At 39.6% G+C, this 20,333-nt stretch overlaps 2 protein-coding genes across 4 annotated transcripts; both read left to right on the top strand.

The window, feature by feature from the left end:
* Positions 1-782: 782 nt before the first annotated feature.
* On the top strand, positions 783-15,861 carry LOC109472997 (sodium/potassium-transporting ATPase subunit beta-1-interacting protein 2-like). Of its 3 annotated transcripts, none has more exons than XM_019772866.1 (8): positions 783-935; positions 8,557-8,694; positions 8,998-9,078; positions 9,664-9,840; positions 11,128-11,188; positions 11,634-11,718; positions 12,470-12,522; positions 13,140-15,861. In XM_019772866.1, the coding sequence occupies exons 1-7, from the start codon at positions 882-884 to the stop codon at positions 12,486-12,488; spliced, it is 615 nt and encodes a 204-aa protein (XP_019628425.1). In that variant the 5' UTR covers positions 783-881; the 3' UTR covers positions 12,489-12,522; positions 13,140-15,861. The 3 variants fall into 3 exon arrangements, with proteins under 3 accessions (XP_019628425.1, XP_019628426.1, XP_019628424.1); XM_019772867.1 differs by having other exon boundaries at positions 12,470-12,494; XM_019772865.1 differs by lacking the exon at positions 12,470-12,522.
* A 502-nt stretch (positions 15,862-16,363) lies between these two features.
* On the top strand, positions 16,364-20,048 carry LOC109472987 (epidermal retinol dehydrogenase 2-like). Its single transcript, XM_019772851.1, has 6 exons — positions 16,364-16,714; positions 17,001-17,132; positions 17,653-17,802; positions 18,322-18,416; positions 18,773-18,889; positions 19,269-20,048. The coding sequence occupies exons 1-6, from the start codon at positions 16,379-16,381 to the stop codon at positions 19,369-19,371; spliced, it is 933 nt and encodes a 310-aa protein (XP_019628410.1). The 5' UTR covers positions 16,364-16,378; the 3' UTR covers positions 19,372-20,048.
* The last annotated feature ends 285 nt before the right edge of the window (positions 20,049-20,333 follow it).

Raw genomic sequence — 20,333 nt, forward strand, 5'->3', positions numbered from 1 at the left:
GTCACTTTCTTTTGTTAGCCCACATTTTTTATATCTTTTGTGTTTGCCCAGACCCCTATTGTCTTCTCTGATAGCAGATAACACTGTCCTATGGTAGTGTAATGGTAACATTTGATTGTTGTATGATTGGGATGGAAGTAATGTTACAAATGTATCAAGATTATACAGAAAAGTGGTAGTAAATGATTATTATGATTACATTTACAGCAGGCTTTGATTTCTTTGAAATTGAAACCTCTCTTTGCCCCACCCTAGTATTTCCCGTGAAATGGCAGCTTTACTAAGTCACTTCCTGGTTGTGTATTGCACCAGTCCTGATGTTTACCTTTTTAGTCACCTGGGGAAAGTGACAAAGAGGTCTTGTCTCAAACCATGATTTACCTATTTTATAGGCTAATAAAATACTCCAAACTACAAGCATATGCGTTATTGTAGTCTTTTCTATGTAGGATGACGTTTAGGAAACCATTTTTGAGGAAAAATGTCCGTTTTCTGAGAGTTTTGAGGGAAGAACTTCGCACGTCCGGCCCCAGACGAACAGGTGATTTCAGCCTACAGATGTGTATTGCCCAAATATGGTCAATGACGTCATGATAAACTTTAGTAACAATCCGCGGACCGAAGTAAAATAAAACGGTCAAATATGATAGTCTGAGAAAAAAAAATGAAGTAAAAATGGTTTGCATGAAATAAGTTTAATTCTAGTGGGAATATTTAATCGTAAGGAAGAGTGAATAGTTTTATTACGCGGACTCTATTCTGTCTCGCGGAAGGCTCGTTTCCTCCGCCCTGAGTGAAGCGGTATAAACAGAAAAGTTTGAGGTTGACCGTCGGACGGCAAAAACGACACGAAAAATCGCGGATTTTCCCCAGTTTTCACCATGAGCTGCTGTAGTGGGAGGTGTACACTCATAGCGTTATGTTTTCTACAGTTGGTGAGTCCAATTTATCTCTTTTTACCCTCCAGATCGCCCGATTTTCCGCGAAATTCTCACCTTACAGCGCCACTCGAAGCTTGGGGCTACAACCGGCGTTCGCGCTGTACCCTACTTCAAACCCCCTCAATTTTATAACCATTCTAGCGATTCCTACTGGAATAAAACTCCTATAAACGATAGACGGACTAGACTAGAGGGTTCTAGATTTAAATCTCGCCATTGTTTGATCAGTAGCTGTCCTTGTAGACCAAGAACAAACACAACACCACATGTTGAAATCGTAACCACACGCAAAGACCTAGCCCAACATGGCGGCCTAGGTGTTCGATTTAAAACAAGCAGATAATTTGTACGAATTGTACGATTTTAGCACAGCATTTAACAGCTGTGGGTATGCTAGATGACACAGATATAACGTAAGCTTTGTAAACATACATGGGAATGTGTGATCTTTGCCAAAAACACTGGTTTATGCTGTTTTGCTTTGGACGTGTAGTGCCCCCCTCCCACCCTGAAAAAAAGGCCAACCTCTTGAATCTGTGTAGTACTAGCCCAGACCTCAAGGCTAACGCATATGTAAGTGTGCAGCAATTTTAATGATATCTCCACACACACAAACATGCCAATCTCTCTGTAGAAAATGTTTCGACCAGGCTTAGTCGGTTTTGCATACACAGAGTGAAACTGCAAAATGTGGGGATGTGTTTTCCTTTAGATAGATGGGATCCAGTCCTTGCTATCAATATGTTGACCCTTGCACTAGCGGTGCCTGGTTCTAATCCAAGTCGAATTGAAGTCAGATGTTGTTGTGTTCTTCGGAAATGCTTCTGACAGCCAGGGGGTCTGGAGAAAAGAAATCTGTGTCTTGTGTTTAGGTGCACAGTTCAAGAGTTTAATGTTGACAAATTGCGTGCCGGATAATATTTCTGCCAGGAGAGAATTTCTTGGGATCCATTTTAGCCACTTTAGCTCCTTGTTATCAACCAATCTGCAGCCACTTACTACTTCCTTACAGGAGCTCCATAAACCCCTCAGATCCTCAGATAACTGGGGGCCTGCATGGGGGGTTCCGGATAACAGTTAAGCAAAATTTGGGTCATCTGCCAATGATGACTCTTAAGTATAGCTATTAGGGGGCCCGATAAGCTATATATTAAGTTTTAAAAAAAATGTTACCTTGGCTACGAATTGCATGAACATGGAACAAGCTTTCCCTACTGCAGATTATATACTAGTATAGCTTACCTATGCGCCAAAAAACAGTTACTCAAGCAACTGGATATGATTTTGAAAATATATGTTTTCAAAATATGTTTTCAAAATCATATCCAGTTGCTTGAGTAACTGTTTTTTGGCGTATCGTATTACCTGGATGTCTAACCTTCATTGACGTAGCTTGCCTATGTTTTATGGAAAATCTCACATTAAGTAACTTACTAATTAACTCATGAAGGCAAGGAGGCAACTTCTTTGTACTGTAACACTATCACAAATGAATTGGTGTTGTATTGCAAAATGTAGGGAAGACAAGAACTGAACCCACATTCTTTGCTGAAGTAGCCTTTTGCTAAATATGTATGTTACTTAGTTATGGGTAGACAGTTTAAAAAACTTATGGAAAATATTATATCACCTTTACTGCCTAACCAACCATAATGACTGTCTAATGACAGAGGCGTTACATACCTTTTGTATGCCTCACTGTAAACAAATCATTATCTTCTGACTCTGGTGTCAGATCCTTATCTGGAAAAAAGCTGACAACATCAGGATCTGGGAATCACATTTTTGAACAACCCTGAACTTTTTGTTTTTGTATCGTACTTGTCACTGACTTGTGTTAGGCCATACAGATTTGATTTGTTGTTTCTCAGTTAAAAAAAGTACACAAAGAAAACAAGAGGATCAGATTTAAGCGTAGGTAGGTGTACTCAGTTTAAATTGCCATATTGATAAAGAGTACAGTCATGTTCAAGTTTTCCTCCCAGCCCTTTACTTTTGTGACGTATGCTTGCTGCATTTTCACAATCTCAGAACCATTGAAATAAATTAGTGTAGTCTTAGATTGGAGAAAACTATGACTGGAACAACAGATTCTCTATGATCCTGGTTACCAGACCTATTATAGCTCCCGAGTCCTAGCCTGGGTACCATCTGGATTTAACGCGAGCATTGCGAAGCGAAAATCAGCGCTGCGGAGCGAAAATCCAGATGATACCCAGGCTACCGGAGTCCTACATCCTCTCCACAATAAAGAGAGAGAGGATGTAGGACTCAGGAGCTATAATATTAGGTCTGGTAACCAGGCTACAGATTCTCTACTTTGGATACCCTAGAAAGTCCTGACTGTTGCTAGAACCAGGTGGATAGTGGAAACATTGAATGAGGTCCTGTGTCCCGCCTGAGGCAGTTTTCCCACGAGAACGGAGTGTTTGTTTGACAGAGCACAGTTGGCTGAACTCACATGACCCTGACTACCTGATCATGCCCCAGGTTTAAAACTATTAACTTCAGTTTAGATACAAAGGAACATGTTACTGTCCGTATATGATCAGTAATACTAAAATCGACAAAAGAAGTTATTTCATGTCACCATGTTCAATACACGACAGTCTTTTTTTGGTTTCATAGTCTTTTCAAAAGTTTGACTTTGTATTTTACAGAATGTTCTTTTCATTGTCAAAGTTTAATTCAGCATCTTCTAAATTCAGTCACTCAGTGCCTTGAAATTGAATTTGTGTTAAATTACAAATGTTATGTCTGCATTTGGAAATGCCAACTTTTTGTTACAAATCCTGAACTCATTTCTTGGAGACAACATCTTTGCTAATTCATGAAATATGATACCCAAATTGAATCTAATCCATATTGACAGTATGGTCCAAGCCATGGATAGCTGGAATACTCTAGTATATCAATAAACAATTTGTCACACCCTATAATGATCACAGCCCACCCCTGGTATTGTTAGGGTACTGAGGCTAATCTGGGGGTGGTACAGTATATTGTATTGTTTGGGTATGAGGCTAATCTGGGGGTGTTATATTGACTGTCAGGACATGAAAACTCCCTAATCACACCCCACTGTGTTATTTATAGCTGTTAGATGAGCATTGCTCCCTTCCCCTATAGGGGTTCTGTTGAAATTTTACTCCAGGTTTCAATAGAGTATAGACCATTTCTGCTGTGGTACAGTAAAATCATGTAGCCTAAAGTCAGTCACACAGACTTTTGAAGAAGAAGATTGTGCAAAGATTTGTTTCCAGAAGAAAATTTATCAGCTATCCTCCGTCTCCATACTTTCTTGTTTGTTTGTTTTTTCGTAAAAATACTAGAAAACAAAATTATGCATCTACGTAGTATTTGTGTAGTGGTCATTTTAAGCTGACCCTCCCCGTGTCAGAATTGACTGGTCTGAAGGCTACAGTCATTGATCCATTGTGTTGAGTCTAACTGTAAGAAGCTTACCTCCAATTTTCCTTTTACTCTCCTGAACAAAAGGCTTCTTTCAGCTCTGAAATGAACTCAACATAATACTGTGCAGGTACATGTTATGTTGCACCAAGGAGATGGTATAGGTAGATAACATTCTTGGTTACACTTACGGTTGTTTGTTCAAATTCAAACTTTAAAGTTCTGCATTAAATTCATGTACCGGTAGTGTACGTTGCAAGTCATCAAGTACAAAACAGTTAATCATTGATTTAAGGGACTGGCCATACAAGTAGGTTATTGGTGTAGTGCAGTGTAGTGGCATGAATAGTGTAAGAAAAGGCTTTTGTACGAGCTGTGTAGACTGTTTGGTTGAGCTGTAAGGCAGTACCAAAGAGAGGAAGACTGGTCTGGCAGTGCTTCTGTTAGGAACTTAAGAGTGTCTTTCATTCCTTTGTCCACTTCTGAACCCCTCCCAAGATCTAGAATTTAGTAGTACAATAAGCGTGGCAATTTTAAACGGAAACTCAAATAATATTTATTCCAAAGCCCTAGAGATGACTAAGTCTGCTATTTATATATTTGTCTGGAAATTTTCAGCTAAAATTTCAATTTTGTTTGCATTCACCCTTACATAAAGATACGTATATTGTAATGAATACAAATTATATGTACAAGTTTCATGACTAAATCTGCAGCCATTCCATATGTTAGTTTAAAGCTGTAGGGTTAGATTTAGTACATATATAGTCCTGTGGCTCAACATGTAAGCTGGCAGCCTACAATTAGCCTTTAGGGTAGACTTTAGAGAGTTTCTGTCTAAGTCTCCCCTAGTGTGTATGGATATCTCTGGATCTCCTGTGGAATTTTGTGTAAAGAAAACTACGCATTGCTTGTTTCTGGCAACCTTTTGAGTTTGGAGTTTTCAGCAAACAGAACATGCAGTTTTACATCAAAAGTGTTCTTATTTTATTACTATTGTAAAGTTGTAATTATTTTAGCAATTATACCATTTATTATGTTAAGCTAATTACCACCCCCCCCTCCCTGTACTACCCTACATGATCATTTAGTGACACCCACTGTCAAAAATTTAGGCTCACAGCTCAAATTTTGGATGTACAAAACTGCATCTAAGTGTCATTTACACCGAGTAAGTATTTCCTGCCTTGGTTACTGGCACAGGAAGCAGTTTTCTGTGAGATAATTTGGCTGATCTGTGATCCGTTCAGGAAACTCTGTCAGGGTTTAACGAGACACAAGGAAGTTGGGAATTTCTGGTACTTGTCATGGAGATAAGGTCTAAACAGGGGACATGTTTGTGGGAATTTGAAAGTGCCACACACCACGGCTCTAGCTAGCTCGAAATGTTTTTCCATCAGCCCACGTTCACTTCATGATCAGACTTGGAGGAGACTGCTCACAATCTAGGGTGTTCCGGGGGCACATTACCCTACCGGTCACAGGTGCACCACAGTAAAAAAGTAAGATACATGTATAAGAAATTCTCATAAAACAAAACATTTCTGCATGAAATTAGGTTAGACTTACTGACTCCCAACATGATGTAAGTAAGAGTAATGGAATCATGGTGCTACCGCTGTGCTGCCTTTGTTTGATATTAGTGCCACCTTGGTAATGTTTAAACTGGAAATTTAGCTTAAATTCACCAAAGTGTGCTTGTTTGGGGCAAATGAGAACCTTCTCCAAACCAAGTGAGCTCCACCCTGGTCTAAATTTGCTCGAATATCCCTGGTATGTAAGTTATTATAACATAGGTAATTGAGTTACTCAGTACATACATAAAGTATATCATTACAATCATAAGCCTTGCATGCATCATTGGTATTTATTATTTCTAGTAACTGCAATGTTTTGACAAAGAAATATGATAGTTTTCTTGTATAACAAACAAACAGCTACATGTACTACCCTGGGTGACTAATGTGAATTTCTATTTCACTTTTACAATCTGATTTTGTATCCTGATCAGTATGCATTTGCAAAACCGCACATACATGGCTGTTCCACTCACTGGTGCCATTACAAGTTCAATGTCACACATTTTGGTCATGATGAGCAAGTTCATTACTGTTTCAATAACGCTAACGACACTGTTAATTACTGAGGGGAAATCAAGAAGAATTCTCAGTGGTACGGATATAGTCATGGTCCTGAACGAATTACACACTAATCACTGTGTCAATTACATGTATATGCTGTGTACCAGGCTGGGGGAAATGCTTGAAAAGCCATGCATTTATTTATATAAACCAGCTAAATGCCAAAAACTGACGTGTCTTCCGAAGGCTAGTGTATTCTAAAGAAAACTCCTTTCGATTCCTGTGTGTTAAGATTAGTGTATGACCAGAGTTAAGGTTGACTAATCTGCATGTATACACATACAGCTACTTAGTTAAGTAGGCGTCAGGCACAGGGAGTCTAATATAAACCAAGGGCGTTAGATGCATAGCGAGAACATTAACTGTGCTGGCACCAACCCATTGAGCTAGATATATCATGTACCAGCGCTAGCTATGTACTGGTAAATTTACATGAAACAAATTGAATTTGACAGCTACATAATTTGTATACCTGTGTGTTAGAGAATGTATATTTAGATTTTCCATCCGGAATCACAGTCAATCTAGTGCAATTCTGATGGATTACTATGGTATATATAATTTAGAAAGACCCTAGAGTGGATTTTGCAGCATTTTCCGTGCAAAAATTTGTATTTGTTTTAAATACAAATAGACTGTAACACATGCAAATTTTCTTTCTGTTAGCTTGCCCAGAACCAACGTGTATCAGCTAACAGTCCGAAATACCATTGCTAGAACTTAAAACCAGTAAAAAGCAAGCCCTACCCTGGGTATACAGTACATCTTTCCCTACAAAAATAAATCGTGGATGGTTTAGTAGGATAGGTCAGGGTAAAGCTAGCGCTATATTTGTCTTGGCAGATTCGTGTTAGCTGTAACCAGTGTGCCCCCTGCCCTCTAGGCTGTGTGCCAGGGACTACTGACAGGATGTTATATGTAGGGAACACTGCCAAGTCCATGTGGACAGGCCAAAATCTACTCATCTTTGACCTGTAAGACAACATAGCACAGATCTGACAATCCTATATAGCAGGGCTGGAAATACTGGGTGCATGTGCACCTTAGTGCACCCAAAATTGGAGCTGTGCACCCTTTTTTTTCTGTGGGTGCACTGGTGCACTCAAATATTTTTGTAGGTATTTTTGTACATATAAAATGTATTTGAGTATACAGGATAGTCTTGGCATCTAAGTAAGTCTAAGTGTCAGAAAAATAATAAATTCTTGGATTTGTGTGACAGTGTATGGGACATAGAATCAGACATCAAACTTCTACATGGAAAAAAAACATACACACGTTTATTGAAAAGATAGCTCAACAATCCGGTATATGCTTCTTTTTGGTGCCATATATAAGGGTCTGCATGGGGGGACCCAGAGTAGGAGTGTCCTGATGACTTTCCTATATGACCTTGAGCCCATGTTGTTGTCCTGCCCTGTTTTTACAGTTTGTCCCTGAAACCAGTTTTAATGACAAACAGAACATAGAACCACCTCAGAAGGGTTACGCTAGGGTCCTGTGACAACTGTAACCCGAAACATTTACTTAAAGATGCATGAATGCAAGAAAGCTATTGTGAATGTATCCTATGGATTTCTCAGTAGCTAGCCCCTTCCAAACAAGTCAGTTAGAACTGTTGTGTAATGATAATGTCTGTAATAATAATAATAATCTGAGATTTCTTGGTAATAGTTTAGAGAAGTCTGTAAAATTACTGTTATACTATTATAGCAAAAGTCTAATGTTAGTGATCATGAATTTGTTGTATGTTTTCCTTCCAAATTGCATACAGTAAAGAGACACCTTACAGAGTTATATGCAAAGAAAAGTCTAACGTTAATGAATTGTTGGAGAAAAGTTAAAGTTTTTCATAATGTAATTTACCAACTCAGATGAACTTTCATGTCAATGAATTGTTGTATTTTCCCTGCCAGATTGCTACAGTAGAGAGACAAGTGTTTGACTTCCTGGGCTATGTGGGCTCCCATCATTGGGAACTTCTTCCAGATATTATCAGTAGAAAGATAAATGTGTTATATTGTAGAAAACTCTAACGTTTGTTTCTATGTTTTTCTTTTTAGATTGCTACAGTAGAGAGACAAGTGTTTGACTTCCTGGGCTACATGTGGGCTCCCATCATTGGGAACTTCTTCCAGATCATCTGTGTCATACTGGGACTGTTCGGCACCTATCAGTACAGACCAAGATATATTGTGGTGGTGAGTATATGTTCCTCTTCACATCTGTGTGCTTTTTACATAGCATGTTAAACTCAAAGTGATGTTGATGGCACTGAGGAGGAAAAGCGTAAACCAAAGATTTGACAAAATTACAAACAGAAAAAAAAATTTCCAACACACACACCCTCAACACTAAATCTAAGAGTAAGACGCAAAGAAAATGTGTTTTATTTCATTTAGAGTCAGACTCGTAATGTTTCTAAGGTTCCAACAGTCCTTTGCACAGTTGGTAATCATGTGGGTTGCCTGGGTCTAATCGTATTTGCCATGTTTTTTTTCCAGTACTGTACGTGGGGAGTTCTGTGGGTGGCCTGGAACATTTTTGTCATCTGTGTATACCTGGAACTGGGCAGTCTCACTGTAGTAAGTACATCAGTTACCTAGCAACAGCACTGGTTACCTAGTAACACCACTAGTTACCTAGCAACAGAATTGGTTACCAAGCAACAGTTTTGGTTACCTAGCAATGGCATTGGTTACCTAGCAATACCATTATTCTCTCATAGGATGTATAGTCCTGTTTTTTTTTTATCCACCTGTTTCATTTGCAATCATGGCACATACTGCTTAGCACTCAGCACATTTGAGAAAGAGTATGGGAAGGTCAAACCCACACCACTACCAGTGGACTAGCCCCCTGCTGTAGTGCCTTGCACAACTGCTACAGAAATGGAGATGGGCACCACCCCTATGCTCTGCAAAGAGTGGGACTTGGTTTCAATATATTTCCTGCGAAAATCCACATAACAATAAATCAAATTGGTGTGGCCTAAAAATGTAGTCTAACTATCATGAAAGTTAATGTGTGTTGGTAGTAATCATTATAGTAAAACGAACTTTGTTCCAACACACAATTACACAGAGAAAATTTGATCTCTGTATAATTGTGTGTTGGAATAAAGTTCAATGTTTAACAATGTTGTCTAACGTTTGTTCTGTGTTGCCTAGGAAACGCCAGCGCTGACGCTGGGCGCGCCACAGAGCATCAGCTGGTGGCGGGAGCACGGGATTGGCTGTCAGGTCTCCAACTCCACAGCAGCGTCGACCAATCCCGTCGTCTCCGGCTGCCTGCTGGACTTCACTTATGTAGAAATGATCCATGCTGCAATTCAAATTTTACTGGCTGTGAGTTGGGATCTTTTTGTTCCCTGCACGGGGTTAGAACCCAGAACTTTTAGATCCTAGGCTCCACATACATGTATTATGTAGAAATGATCCATGCTGCAATTCAAATTTTACTGGCTGTGAGTTGGTTTTTCTATTTCAACATTTATTACAAGACATTCTGACAGCAGACTCAAGTTCTTTCTACTTATTTTTTTGTCGCCACCAACGCAAAATTATTTTCACTTCAGTAAAGTGAGGAAATCCTCAAGGGCACAAGATTGGTGGTATGGCAAGATTCAAACTCAGGACCTCTTGGTTCCGAGCCTAACGCTCTGTCTTTACCCCACACGACCCAACCCATGTGGCTCTAAGTTCGTACATCTTTTTGTTTCTCTGCAATGGATTTGAATGCAGAACCTCTTGATTCTAGTTTCTAGGCTCCATATATTATCTGGAAATGATCCATGCTACGATTCAAACGTCTGAAACGTCTGCCTTTTGTATCTGTTTTTTTTGTGTGTGTTTTTTTTTTTATTATAATGTGCTGTAGTGAGCAATACCCACTGATTGTACAATGGCTCAATCAGTGGGCAATCAGTGGCTCACAGCCGCCAAGTTCTCAATTGCAATGAAGGAGGTGTCGATGGACTCTGACTTTAAAGGACTGCAGTCCGTTGTTGTAGATGTCACCCACAATGGTGTCAGGGAGTTGGTTCCAGATCTGAACACCAGTGTAAATGAAGGTCCGGCCTGTGGAGGTGTCTCATCACCTGGATGTCTAACCTTCATAGGAGTACATTACAATTTTACAAAGGTCTAATCTGAAACCCGATGTACAGGCATCTTGAAAAAACGACTTTTATGATCCAAGAACAGATTAGTACATAAATCAGCTGATTTTAAAGTGTGTTTTATTTCCCCAAGGACATAATTACATGCACCAAGGTCACGGAACCTTCTCTCAGCACATCCACGTCATCAGGCTAATACAGTTTGGGACATAAAAATCACATTAAAGCTGCATTTCTCTTACAGAGACAGATCACCCTAATCAAGCTATGTCACTATCTGGGCAGAGCTATCAAGCTAAGATAAGAAACACATTAGAAGCTTGATGAGACATAAAAACCAGGGCACAAAATACTTTTTCCTACATACCTGCACTGATGTGCCTACGTATGCCCGGTAGATATTTGTGTTCTCTGTGATTATTATGTTTTACACAGTGTTCTAGCCTGATGTCTAACCTTCATTGATATAAGAATGGTTCTAGTATTGACCAGTGTCCTGTTACTGTTGTTACAGATCATAGGGTTCATCTACGGCATCTATGTGGTGTACATGTTCACAGAAGAAGACGACAGTTGTGAGTTATAAATTTCTTACCTTTTTGTCAGTGTATTTTGTACAGTTTTTAAGCCAGAAATGTTATGAGTGGTTGAGTGTTGAAAGAAACAACATATGATAGTTAATTCAATTTAAGAGCTACAAAATGCAAATGGAAAGTAGTGATTATAATGCAAAGAAGGTTTTTCGGACTGACTGACATAAGAGAGCCCCCTAGCGGTCACATAGTGCAGTGCAAGCACCCACAAATAACTGTTCACAATAACCTAGAGTTACAGTAGTTTTTCAGAACTAAAATCTATGATTCCCTGTTTGCTTCTTTAATAAATTGTACTGCAAGTTTGTCTTCTTGATAGTCAGAATGACACGAAGAGTACAGATCATTCTGTGCAAAATATAGCTTGTCCTTAAATGTTTATCCAATTTTACCCGCAGCAATTGAAAAATGTTGTTTTTCCCTCCAGTTGACTTCATAGGTGGTTTTGACTCGTACTCAGCGTACCAGGCTCCACAGAAAACCTCCCACATGCAGCTGCAGCCCATGTATGTGTAAGTACTCCTCATTATGTTTCTCAGTGCTGAAGGAGCTACCTACAAGATGGAACCACGGTGCCCCCCTTTCATTTTATTTATTACGAAACCCTTTAGCCCTGCTGGGCTAGTCTTCCAAGGCTCAAACACATCTAAAATGGCATAGCTACATAGCACAGAAAAAGTACAGTAAAATTACATTAAAAAGACATAGATGTATGTGTAAGTACTCCAGATTATATTCTTCTGTTGCTGAAAGCTCTCTACCTACAGAATAGAACCATGGTGCCCCCCTCCCCAATTGTACTTTAATCCTAGCACCACCATACTCATTTTCAAAGATAGTACCAGTCCAATATTAGGTTTTGTCTATTTTGATATATTTTCTTACCTTCTTGTTAGAACTAGAAGTCATTCTGAAACAGGTATCTTTATAATTTAAAGTATAACTATAATAATGCTACATGTATAGTTATACTTATAGTTCAAATTATAAAGAAACCATTCAAACATTAATATTTTCAACACAATAAACTGGACTTACCCAAACTTGCAACTGACCCGCTCCAATCTTTGTCAAGGAATGAGCAATCCACTGCTTCTGTGACGTCTCATATATTTCCTTGTCTCCTCAATACATTTACAAATAGATGAGATGTAAAGCTTTAATAAACTCATACAAGTCTTTAGTCAGCACCTATGTTGATATTGTTTGTTTGCATGCCGTCCCTATGTTTAATGTACCTTCCCTTGTTTTGTTTTGTTTCAGTACCAGTTCTACTTGTTAGTCACAGGTGAAGGGAAAAACTTCTTTCTCTGGAGGTACTCTTGGTGGCATCTTTGATTTTGTCATTAATTTTCTCCTGAAAACTACTAAAACCTCTTCTTTACGTAATGCAAAATGAAACAAACAACTGGATAAATTCTATGAAGAATGGCTCTTCTGAAAACCAATCCAGTTGCTTGACTTGTTTTGCATTTTGTAATATTCTACCTGCAGTGGGTGTCTAACCTTCATCAACATACTTTTGCTTCTTTTCTTATGATTGTGTATTCTTTACTCATCTTGTTTTAACCACATTCTAACCTGCCTGTTCATGCTGGTTTTTTGTGTTACTCTGTTCTCTGAGTTCTTGGTTTACACTCTGTATAGAGTTTAGGTTTTCTCATTGAGTATTATACAGTGTGTGATATTCCGTGTCCTTAGACCCAAAGCAATTTTGTCTCTCAAACTATGTCAGAGGTCAAACTGAATTTCCTACACCATGTCAAAGTGCAGAGGTTAGGTCAGGGGTCATAATGTTGGCAAGTGCAAAATGCTTGATTAAAGAGTTAAAAGCAACACTTTGTTCTGAGTAAGGCCATTTTAATTTTTTCAATGGTCATATTGTGTATGACAATAGTAAACAATATTGTTTGTTGTTGTGTTTTTTCTTCAGGGACGGCCCAGCAGTGGAATAGATGTGGAAAACTCCCCACCCTTCATCTAAAGTAACAACCCACACTACAGGAGGGCAGGCTGACTGTGTAACCTTACACACACAACTGTGATCTCTCTCCCAGCGCATGCTGTCCACCCCCATTTGTCTAATTCGGATGGTCCAGAATGTGTGACCACTTGTAGTAACTAGTGTAGATCTGGGCAATACTACTGTCGAAGCGGGGGTGTTTTTTGCCCCTGATGTTCTTTGTATATATGTATGTCTCTGGCCTGAACCATTACAGTAGCAATAGGGTAGTCGTAACTGTTGGCATTTTTGGACCATTCCACTTTCAAATGGGGAGGTACAGGTCTTCTGTTGTGGGAAAGGGAAAAATTTGGTGCTGCATATGACAAAAGAAAGAGTGTGTGCTTAATGAAAAAAGTTGGTATTAAATTAAAAGTGGCACCGTCCAAGATATTTTTGGTTAACAAAAAAAGCACATACCTCATATAATTGAAAATACTATTCGTAGACAAAAAAAAGTAGAGAAAGCCTATTACAGAATCTATGTATATCTATGGCTGAAGATTTAAGAATACAGGAATCTTTCCACCAAAGTTAAAATCAACTTCATTGTGAGAAATAGTTTAAACTTTAAAAGAAGAGAGGATATGGTAGTACTCTGTACGGCTGAGTCGAAATAGTACAGAAAAAAAGTATAAAAGAATGACAGGGAAAAAGAAAAAGTATGTATAAGATTGAAACATTATATAGGGAAAGTCTGAAGGGTATTGGCCAAAGTGTGTACATGTATATGCAGGAATGGTCTATGATCAACGTCAGGGTAGGAAGACGTGAAGAAAAGACAATTTTGCAGACTCTGAGTTTCTTACAGTTAAATCTACACAGTATAGGGTTGAATAAAGTAAATGGAAGCAGAGAGGTACAATTACAAGTACATGTGTGCATGAAAGAGAGTTGTCTTGTATGAACTCAGTTTGAACACAGTATCTTTTGTCAGCAATTCTAAATAGTGGACTTTTTGTACAGAATACTGTCACTGATATTACTGTAGGTTGTTTGCGTTGATTAAACCCTACCAGTGAGTCTTGCCTACTTATGGACATAACTGCATAAGTGAAGAAGGTTTGAAAATGTTTTGAGGCCACACCAATATATTTCCTTGGTTCCAGACATTTCAAAGTACAAATGTAGCATGAAGACAAAACACAAGACAGAAGGCTGGGTGGAAAACTTGCATTTGCCTAATAATATATCTAGTAGGCTTTTTTGTCAAAATTTTTGGTGTAGTCTTTTTTGTCAGACTCTGCTAATTTTTTATCACTGCAGTCAAGGATCTCATTTTTAAGACCCAACAAATTGAATTGGTGTGGCCTAAGAGAAACATTTGGGTTTGAATGGAAGAAAATTGGCAGTTGGGAATTACGATGATTGTAGCAGTTTTTCTGTTATTATTTCTCTGTTGTCTCGAGATGTGGTCTATTATATAGATGCACCACAGGCAGATCAATGATTGTAACAATGATGTCAAATTTATTTTGTAATGAGTTGTACAGATGTTTTCAGGACAGTGTATATGTTTATTATTCTGTAGGTTTTACTATAATTGTGAGTTTTAAGTACTGTACCTCTTTGTTGTAGTTAAATGTTATTACATTGGATATAAGATTCATATACTCAAGATAATTTAGCACTAGAATGGCTTAAGTTTTAGAATTGAGAGGTCATTTCTCAGTGTTATTTGTTGAATTCTGTCTTTATTGCCTTGTTTCGTGCATAATTCTGTATTGTATAGTGGTTATTGTTTGCTTGTAGTGCTTCTGGAGTTTTCGCTGTACTGGAATGCCGGCTATCAGTCAGTGGTGGTACTGCATCAAGAGTCAAGGCAATTTTAAATCACACCAACCTATCATATTCTGTTATTGCACTAAAGATATCAGCAATGGTACCAGTTGGCTTTCAGATGAATTGCTGATTAAGTAAGTTCTGAAGTTCTCCTAAGGACCATGTTTCATGTTATATGTTGCGATCGTAGAAAAATGAACAGTATTTTCCTTTGTTTTTGCAGTTGCTTGCACTTTGCCAAACCAATGATCAAACTATGAAAATTTTGCATAAATATAGTAAATATTCTGTCGGCAATCGTTCAAACACATTTTACAAGTTTCAACATTCAACTCGTGCTACATGTAGCATTTGCTCTGTTTCTAAGTATGTCGGTAAAAAATTAGAAAAACCGTCTTTTTAGCATAGGTGAAAATCCAACTGCCAGTAATGAGTTCATTTCAATTAAAGATACTTAAATTTGCTCTGGAATCCATCTAAATCCCATTATCTTGATTCTTGTAGCTACTAGTTTTCTATTTGTGAATGAATAGAAGAGTTCTACTGGCTACACTAGAGGTAGAGACCATTCTAATATTAACCTTCTCCCTGCTGTATTAGACTTTCAGCACCAAATCTATGTTGGTCGCAGGGTTAGGCGGCAGGGAGAAGGTTAATTTGCTTCAGTTTCTTGTGAAATTACTGGCAAAAATTCTTGTTTCTCGGTTGAAACATTAAAAGTTGAGGAATTAGAGAGAAGAGACGATAGTTAAACTGTGAGATGTTGGAAAGGTTTGTACATTTAACAAAGTCTGTGTGGACACGTTTGTAAGTTTGTACTCTTTCCATTGTACATTTGTATAATGTAAATACAATTTGTGCTTTGCTAAAACACGTGGTGTCTAAGTGTTGGTTTTTTCTTCTTCAGACTGGGGTTGGGGGAAATAATTTGATCTCTGAGTGGACAAGTTTGGGAATGTATGTTTGTATATATGTATGTGTGTGTGTGTGTGTGTTCCTGTGTGTTGAAAAAAACAAACTTTGCAATAAGCATCAATATACTAGTACTTGCACGTACTTGAAAACATTTGCATATATATATATATTTGACCTTTTTGTCAGAGCGTTGCCCCCAAAACATGTAGGCCGGAAGCAAACCAAAGACTACTGCATGCAAAGCAGGGGTGTTTAACCAACTGATCACGTGATCGACCTTAAGGGCGCTGCGTAAACTAACAGCGGTCAGAGGTCACTTACTGATCACGTGATCGGCCTTAAGGGCGCTCGGGTAAAACTAACCTAGCGGTCAGAGGTTACTATAAGTAGTTCCGTAGTTCACTGTCACTCCTTTCACTAACACTTACTATTGAGTGCCCCAGGTGTAAGTTGTTAGCCGCTCAAAGACGAAGATGTCTCTCTTAAGAGGAATTCTGATCACCTTACAATACGGTGTGTTGTTACTGGTTTCGGCGATCGGGGGACTGATCAACCTTGTTCGGCTGGTTTTCCCGGCCGGCAAGAAGTCGGTCTCGGGCGAGATCGTGCTGATCACCGGGGCGGGCAGCGGGCTCGGCCGCGGCATGGCGCTCAGCTTCGCCCGCCTGGGGGCCACCATCGTCGCCTGGGACATCAACAAGGAGGCGAACGAGGCGACTGTGCAGATGATCCGGCAGGAAGGAGGGAAGGCGTTCGGCTTTGTGTGCGACTGTAGCAAGAGGGAAGACATCTACAGGGCCGCTCAGGAGGTCAGTGACCGGGCGGACGTTGAACCTATGTCTATGTGTGTTTGTCTGTATGTATGTATGTATGAAACACAATACTTTGAGGCTTGGGTTGGGTGTCTTGATATTTGGTAGGTGGGTAGGTCTTGATAAGACCTCGGAATGATTAGATGTTAGCCCCCCTAGCAGATTGTTATGGTACTACAACAGATCTGGACATAAATTTTGGGTGGTAGGTAGTTCTTGTAGTCAGAAAAAAATGTATTTCAAACCCTGGATTCTGATGTCAAACATGATTTTTGATTGACAGGTGAAAGACAGCGTGGGTCACGTGACCATCCTGGTGAACAACGCTGGGATCGTGTCGGGACGGAAGTTTCTGGACTGCCCTGATGACCTCATCCAGAAAACCATGGACATCAACACCAACGCACACTTCTGGGTAAGAAAAGGCCATCATAACTGAGTCCCTGATCCAAAATCGTGAAAAAAACTTAGGTGAAAAAAAATTATAATAGGTGAAAAAAAAAACTTAAAAAACATAAACATAAATCTTGCAAATTAATCAACATTGCGCTAATTTATGCAAAATAGCCGACATTATGCTAATATATGCAAATTCACCACCGTCATGCAAATATATGCAAATAAACCACAAGTATGCAAGTATATGCAAATCAACCACGAAGGCGTTCCTTCCGCACATGTTGGCAGGCAGGCATGTCCGGTCTGCATTATGCTAATATATGCAAATTAGTCACCATTATGCTAATATATGCGAATTACCTTCTCCCAACAGACCACGAAGGCGTTCCTTCCCCACATGTTGGAACAGAACCACGGGCACCTGGTCAGCATCGCGTCAGCAGGCAGACTGGCAGGCATGTCCGGTCCGCATTATGCTAATATATGCAAATTAACCATTATTATGCTAATTTATGCCAATTAACCTCTCCCAATAGACGACGAAGGCATTCCTCCCGCACATGTTGGAGCAGAATCACGGGCACCTTGTCAGCATCGCGTCATCCGCTGGGCTGTTCGGAGTGGCTGGGCTGGCAGACTACTGTGCCAGCAAGTTCGGCGCCCTGGGGTTCGCCGAGGCCATCAGGGTAACTCACTCACTTACTCACTCAGTCACTCACGCACGAACTCACTCACTCACTCACTCACTCACTCACTCACTCACTCACACACCCAATCACACCCAATCACACACTCACTCACACACTCACTCACTCACACACACACCCGCTTACTCACACACTCACTCACTCACTCACTCTCACTCACATTTTATTTCAACACAATTATTACAACGGAATCTGCCCGTATTTGGCGATATATATCGAACATGACGAAGACCCTGTAACTAACTTGTTGTAAACCTTGCTATAGTAACACCTGATGGCAAAATAAGTTAAACTTTATCTATTAATAAACACGGCTTTGTGGACAAAAATCGAACTGGTTTGGTCTTCGTTTATAATAAGCAATACAGGCGCTAAGATTACCATGTATTTTCCCTCACATACATGGCTTAGTGTAGCGCTAGGTTTTAAACCACCAAAATGGCCGACGCAAAACTACGCCACAGTCACGTGACTAGAAAACCGTACTGTATGTTTCAGGCGGAGATCAGGGTTCAAGGGAAGAGCGGTGTTCACGTGACCTGCGTCTGTCCGGTCTTCATCAATACCGGCATGTTCACTGGCGTCCAACTCAAGTAAGGCCACCTTTTGAAACCCTATATATATATATATATATATATATATATGTGTGTGTGTGTGTGTGTGTGTGTGTTTGGTGTGTGTGTGTGTGTGTGTTTGTGTGTGTGTTTGAGTAAGAATAAACAAAGCAGTAGTTTGTTAGGCTGGGCCATGCGAATGTAATATTATGCAGTTATTTTGCAATTGTTACCTTTCTAGTTCGTTTGTTGTATTTTCCCCAGGAACACGTACGACCATGCTGGAGCCAACAAACAAATAAAATAGGCTAATGTCTTATGGCCATGCCATATATTATGAATATGACCAATTGTTCTTTGTATCAACACGAAACTCATTCCAATATTTTCCCCAGGAACACGGTCATGTTGGACCCTGATGATGTGGTCAGGGAGATTGTTGCGGCCGTACAGAGGAACCAGTTCATGCTGGTTATACCGCGCTCAGTTGCCGTTTTCGCCAACCTCAAGGGGTAAGTTTGCGGCAGTAACTGACAAGGAAAATATTTAATCTCCAAGCAGATCTTTTGGTGTATCAAATTGGCCAGTCTGTAACCATTTCCCCACCCAAGATCTGCCTGCAGTCGAAACCTCCCTTGGCTGTGCGAGTGCAGGCAGAGGTTGGTGGTGGTGGCGACAAAAAAAGGGCCATATATAAAAAGCAAACGATCTTCCACCATCAACCTCTACTTGGAGAGTAAACGGCCCGATACTAGTCTGGTGGGGTGGGGAAACGGTTACAGACTTACCCCCACCAAAAAATCTGCTTGGAGATTACTAGTCTGGCGCCGAGGGTAGTTTTCGTCCCCAGGTGGCGCTAATTTCTAACCGTGCGTCTGTCTGACCCTACAGGCTGATGCCACAGTGGCAGCTAGACTCTTCCCAGGATGCATCGGGCGTGCATCACAGCATGGACAGCTGGGTCGGTCGTCATGGTAACAAGAAACAGCAGTGATGGAGTAGCGATTTTCATTTTCATTTTTTTTAAATTTCTTCACTAGTTTATGAAATATCGATGCACGTTACAGGTCAAATTGATTTATAGTATTCCACCGGGTTTTTTTTTTGCTTTCATTGTTATCATCGGTCGCAATGGCAATACGAAACAAGAGTGATGGAGCAGCGATAGTTATTATGTTTAAAGAAGGAAAACATATGGTTTTTGCTACGTTTCCTCTTCTTCTTCTTCTCTAAATCAAAAAGGTCAATGACCTGAACCAGACTATCTGTTACCATGGTAACTAGTGTTGAGTTACATCATTTTGCCATTTTATATCAGGAGGGATTTAGACTCGTGTAACCATATGTATGAAGGTGTTTGAGTAGGAATTTACAGGGTTAACCATATACGAAGGTAAACATTGTGCATTTGCTTTGAAAATGTTACCTTTCTAGTTTCATTTTGATTTTTGATTATTTTTGTTTCTGAAATATCACGTTATAGGTTAAATAGATAGTCACCGTATTCCACTGTTTTCTGCTATTATTGTTATAATCGATGTCATAACCATTGTGAGTTGTGCCTATATCAGGGTAGTCATTGCAATCTGGTAGAATCGCCGATACCTACCGGTTTCTTTAGATTATATTCAAGTGTAAAGAACACAGACAATACACCTTCTTGGATAATGTTTCTTGTTTATGGTAATAAACTTTATTGTATGGAGTACAACGTTACAAGTGTGTCTATATAGCATGTATGAAAATGTGCGTATTGGTGGCATTTCTCGAGCTCGCGATTAGACATATTAACCTTCGCCAAGAAGGTTATGTTTTCAGTGGCGTTTGTCAGTCTGTTTGTTTGTTTGTTTGTGCACAGTATAACGCAAGAAGCTTTACATGCATTGTTATGAAAGTTGGTAGGTGGGTAGGTCTTGGTGAGACCTAGAAATTATTTGCTTTTGGCTCCCCTGGCGG

This window comes from Branchiostoma belcheri, unplaced genomic scaffold (assembly GCF_001625305.1).
Source record: "Branchiostoma belcheri isolate BF01 breed outbred unplaced genomic scaffold, Haploidv18h27 scaffold29, whole genome shotgun sequence".
Lineage (NCBI taxonomy): Eukaryota > Metazoa > Chordata > Leptocardii > Amphioxiformes > Branchiostomatidae > Branchiostoma > Branchiostoma belcheri.

Bases quoted from the DNA above. Each gene is read 5' to 3' on its own strand.
- LOC109472997 (XM_019772865.1), top strand. From the start codon at position 882: ATGAGCTGCTGTAGTGGGAGGTGTACACTCATAGCGTTATGTTTTCTA. The intron at 8,695-8,997 runs GTGAGTATATGT...TTTTTTTTCCAG, and splicing joins GACCAAGATATATTGTGGTG to TACTGTACGTGGGGAGTTCT. The intron at 9,841-11,127 runs GTGAGTTGGGAT...CTGTTGTTACAG, and splicing joins CAATTCAAATTTTACTGGCT to ATCATAGGGTTCATCTACGG.
- LOC109472987 (XM_019772851.1), top strand. From the start codon at position 16,379: ATGTCTCTCTTAAGAGGAATTCTGATCACCTTACAATACGGTGTGTTG. The intron at 17,133-17,652 runs GTAAGAAAAGGC...CTCTCCCAATAG, and splicing joins ACACCAACGCACACTTCTGG to ACGACGAAGGCATTCCTCCC. The intron at 18,417-18,772 runs GTAAGGCCACCT...TATTTTCCCCAG, and splicing joins TTCACTGGCGTCCAACTCAA to GAACACGGTCATGTTGGACC.